The sequence below is a fragment of the Vanessa cardui genome, chromosome 18, assembly GCF_905220365.1.
Source record: "Vanessa cardui chromosome 18, ilVanCard2.1, whole genome shotgun sequence".
NCBI lineage: Eukaryota > Metazoa > Arthropoda > Insecta > Lepidoptera > Nymphalidae > Vanessa > Vanessa cardui.
In genome coordinates, this window is record NC_061140.1 from 9,303,909 (window position 1) to 9,309,015 (window position 5,107).

The 5,107-nt window shown below is 33.1% G+C and overlaps 1 protein-coding gene across 1 annotated transcript; it reads right to left on the reverse strand.

Annotated features, from left to right (window-relative positions):
* Nucleotides 1-3,819: 3,819 nt before the first annotated feature.
* LOC124537282 lies at nt 3,820-4,593 on the reverse strand. The gene is made up of 2 exons (XM_047114071.1): nt 4,498-4,593; nt 3,820-4,417 (listed from the first exon to the last, which is right to left on the reverse strand). Exon 2 carries the CDS (start codon nt 4,408-4,410, stop codon nt 3,928-3,930), a length of 483 nt encoding a protein of 160 aa, XP_046970027.1. The 5' UTR covers nt 4,411-4,417; nt 4,498-4,593; the 3' UTR covers nt 3,820-3,927.
* Between the last annotated feature and the right edge of the window lie 514 nt (nt 4,594-5,107).

Consider the following 5,107-nt stretch of genomic DNA (forward strand, 5'->3'; position numbering starts at 1 on the left):
AAAAATAATAAGAAAATAGTTAACAATACAATTGTAAATCTAGTGCACCAAAATATTCAAGGAATGTTAGGGAAAGACTTAGAAATTTAATTATTTTTGACCTGTAATGGCATTGATATTTTATGTCTAACTGAACATTAGCTTCAAAATTTTCAGGCTATGTTTAATTGATGCTAGTCTGTTCAGTAGAAATAAAGCTATACGTGGTGGCTCTTTAATATATATGAGTAAAAATATTAAATTTAAAGAACGTAATATTGTGAGCCTTTCTATGAGCAAACTATAGAAATAGCCTGTGCAGAGCTTGAGCGTGTCATTGTTGTATGCGTATACAGGCCCCCTAGTGGATTATATGAATTTTGGACAATGTTTTATCGAAATTATCTGGATCTAATAAAGAAATTATAGTTTGTGGCGATTTTAATATAAATTTACTGCATAATTCAACCACAAGTATTAAATTCAGATCTTTGTTAAGTTCATATAATCTGGTAAATCTGTTCTTAGAACCGACTATAATAACAGATTCCGCAGCAACTTGCATATATAATATATTTGCTACCTATATTCCACAACACAAAATTATTATTAATAACTTAAGTTCAGGTCATTGTGGACAACAAGCGTTATTTAATTTTAATGTTAAAAAAACAAGTACTTCTGAAAAGATTTATGTTTGTTCCTTTGACCACAAGTCGTATTGAGAAGTTTAGAAGTAATATTATGGCTAATCTCCCTCGGCTATCTTTTAGTGACAATCCCAATGTCTTGTATAACAATTTATTCAAATTAATTAGAAACAATTTTAAATCCATATTCACTTCTAAAACAGTTAATACAAAAAACTTTTTAAAATTCAATGATTGGACGACTATTGGAATTTATAAAAGTAGGCAACGAATGTATGAGCTTTACAATGAAAGGACGTATAATCATAGTGCCACTTTTGCCAATTATGTAAGTAACTATTCAAAATGATTTAAAAAAGTGTGCTTTTTGGCAAAATCTTTAACTATAAAAAATAAAATTAAGAATGCACATGACAAGATAAAAATGACCTGGAAAATTATTAATTGTGAAACTGGTAGAGTTGGCAGTTGCAACTCCGAATTGAGCCTGAATTATAATAGTAAAGTAGTAAATAATCAAAAGGAATTTGCTACAGTTTTTGAAAATGTTTTTGTTGACATACCTGTTTTGACAACCAAGTTACTTATTTCTTCTCCAGATGTTGCCAAGTCATTGATGAAAGAAAATGTAAGAGTTTTCAAATTTAACTTTAATTTTACCCTTGTAAACCCCAATGACACCTTTAAGTCACTAGACATCAAGAAAACGGTTGATTTATGGAGTATTTCTCTAAAGGTCATAAATTCGATTATTGATGTGATTGCACCTTATCTTGCTTTAATATTTAATAGTTGTGTCCAACGTGGTATATTTCCTGACCTGATGAAACATAGTAAAGTTATTCCTATATTTAAATCTGGTAGTTATTCAGACCCCAAGAACTATAGGCCCATTTTTATTCTACCTACCCTGAGCAAAATATTTGAGAAAATAATTCTAAATCAATTATTAGAACACTTTAACAAAAATAATCTGCTTCATAGTAAACAATTTGGATTCACGAGGGGTCGCTCGACTACAGACACTGGTATCGAGCTTATTAAGAATATATATGAAGCCTGGCAAAAGTCACGGGATGCCTTAGGGATTTTCTGTGACTTATCCAAAGCCTTTGATTGTGTTCAACATGAGACTCTGGTCAGGAAACTTTATTACTATGGAATTAGAGAATGTGCGCTCGACCTTCTGACTTCTTATCTTAACAATAGAATTCAGATGGTTGATGTTAAAGGAAAAAGGTCTCCTGGGGTCTCAGTTGGTGTGGGGGTCCCTCAGGGATCAATTCTTGGACCTTTTCTGTTTCTCAGATATATAAATGACTTGCCCTTTCTTGTTGGGAACAAATATGATATAGTATTGTTTGCTGATGACACCTCCTTAGTTTTTAAAAATAATAGAAAACAGGTACAGTACGACGACGTAAACAATGCTATAGCTGATATAGTACATTGGTTTAGCGTAAATAATCTTAGACTAAATAATAATAAAACTAAAATTTTGAAATTTAGTACACCAAATGTACAAAATATAAAAGCCGATGTACTCATCAACGGGGAATCGATGGAGCCAATTTATTTTGCTGAGTTTCTTGACCTCACTCTTGATGCCAAGTTGCAATGGGGCCCCCATATTAACGGATTGGCAAGTAGACTGAGTTCTGCGGCATTCGCTGTCAAAAAAAATAGATTATGTACCGATGTTGATACGGCTCGCTTAGTATATTTCAGTTACTTTCATAGTATAATGTCATACAGTATTGTGCTATGAGGCAACGCAGCCGCTATCCATACCATATTTGTGCTACAGAAGAGGGCTATTCGCGCAATCTATAACCTAGGAGCTAAAGAATCGTTAAGGAATAAATTTAAAGAAATCAAGATATTGACTGTTGCTTCTCAATATATATTCTGTAATGTTACTTATGTACGGAAAAATATTAATGGTTTCATGAGAAAATGTGATACTCATAACATTGGTACAAGGAACAAACATAAATATGTTAGTACTCCTGTTACTCGACTGCATAGAGTCAGTAATTCCTTTGTGGGGCAATGTATATGGTTTTACAATAGGATCCCAGAAAGCGTTCAAAATGCTAAAAAAAATATTAAGAAACCCTTGTGTGCAAAAAGTTATTATACAATTCATGAGTTTATGATCGATAGCACACCTTGGGAATGAAACGATCGCCTCCTGGCTATTTCATCTCATATTAAATTGTTTATTTATATAATATATAAGACAAACAAAAAAAAACCGCTGAGTTTCTTTCGCCGGTTCTTCTCTGGTCAGGGTATTTTCTTTACCGGTGGCAGTGTTTCAATTGACCATCAATAAGAAAGTGTAATTCTTCTATATTGAATAAAGTTATTCGAGTTTGAGTTTGAGTAGCAACCCAGACGGGCATGCACTAAGCCCTACCACCAAGTGGTGGTGGTGGTCCATTTTGCCATTTGAGTATTCCACAAAAGGAAAGATGCGATTTTTTATTTTTGTGTTTATTTTAAAGTACTCCATATAGGATAGACCACAACTGTATTAAAATCTAAAATACTGTAATTTACGGTAAATAATGCGGTTTCAAAATGTCAATTTAAATTTTTGCGCGAAAACGGAAGTATTTGTATGACGTCACTGCAGTCTATGACTGCCCATCTGATCGTACTTGTCCTTGGTGGCTTTCATACTTATGCATTTTTTCTCGTCCTTTGAGATACTTTTTTGTCAAAATTTAGAACGGACTATCGATACTGCGCATATAAGCTTTGTTGACGTATGTTTTGTGCCAATTTGATCATCTACTTCAATAAATTTTCCAAATAAATAGTTTGTGACATGACCTACTGACACAAAAATTGAGATAACAGTGGTTTCAAGCTGGAAAGAGGAATCTGGAGTCTGATTTGACAAACCCAACTTCCATTTTAATTGGAAAATTACTTAATTTTCGTTTCAATGTTCAATTTTTTACAGCTATAACCTCAAATAAGTAGTCATAACAGGAGTGACGTCACTGAAGGCTGTATTAATATTTTGAAACATGTTCCGTTTCACGTTACTTTTTATTTACGCTTTACGAGCCCCAACAAAAATATTAAATTAAAAAAAAGAACTTGTGAGTTTACTCATTTTTAAAATCTTTCTTGACTTCTTTGAGAACTTATTGATAAAGGATTATAAAAAAATATCTTTGTAAAATGGAATTTTATTGAATGAGTAGTATTCGATCTTTTAAAAAACCACTGATACAAACCACATTTCGTTTGTTAATAAAAAATATAAATTTCTTATTAATTATTAGTTGAGGATGTCAGGGAGAACAATAACGGGGGTGGGGACAATAGGAGCAACGAGAACAGGTTCAGCGGGGACGGGCTTTTCCACCACAATCACGGGCTCAGGGCTTATTTCGGGAATGTCAATAGATTCAACGGGTTCTGGTCTGGGAACAATAGCTGGGTTGGATTCTACGACAACGGGGTTACCAGCAACACCGGGCTTAACATTGATGATAATTTGAACAACAGGCGAGCTTGAAGCGTCTGCAGCTTCCTCGACGATGACGGGCTCCACGGAGATTGGTTCTTCTTCAGGCTTCAATAAGCCAAGGATGGTGTCTAGTTGTTCTTGCAGAAGGGAAGCGGTGGCTGGGTCGGTGCTGGGGTGCTGGATGGCTTCAATGATAGCTTGAAGGTCTGCCTCGAGACTGGAGACTGGTTTGTGGTGTGGCATGGCCGCAGCCACAGCGACGAAAGCGACGAATGCAACGAAGAATTTCATATTTAATCTGTGAAAATATTGAGAAAAGATTTTATTATTTTTCTGCAAAAAGTTATAGTCATATTAAACTTGTTTAGAAATACTTACACAATGATTTCTATCTCAGTGATGTCGTTTTGACACACAACCCTTGTTTTATACTGATCTTGATACCTTTATCATATCAAGACAGGAAAATGCTATAAAAATAATCGAGCACATAAATTAATTGATAGTTATAAAACTTTACGGTTTGAAGCTAAAATTGTAATGTCATAGTAAATAATTTTAATGTTGCGAAATGTTGATTAAATTTAGTAAAAAACTAAATTATGAAATGTTTGAAAGATTCCTTATTTTTTCATGCAAATACATGATAAAATTGACAATATTTCGAATTAGTAGAATTGAAAACAATTAAACGACAAAGCGAATTATTGGATTATAATTCGAATTTGATACAAATAGATATTTCGAATTAATCTGAAAGCGGTATCACTATTACTATATATTAAGACAACTATTCGTAATGATTGTCTGTAATTATAAAGACAAAGTGATCCATTTTTTTTTTCAGGTAAATAGTAAAGACGACACACGCAATGTGTTCATTAACAAAGGACAAGACTAATCACTGTAAAGTTTTTATTTAATCCTATTTAAATTAAAAAAATATATTTTTATTCTCTTCCGATCTTTTTTTCTTTTACGAATTCGA

Bases quoted from the DNA above. Each gene is read 5' to 3' on its own strand.
- LOC124537282 (XM_047114071.1), bottom strand. From the start codon at position 4,410: ATGAAATTCTTCGTTGCATTCGTCGCTTTCGTCGCTGTGGCTGCGGCC.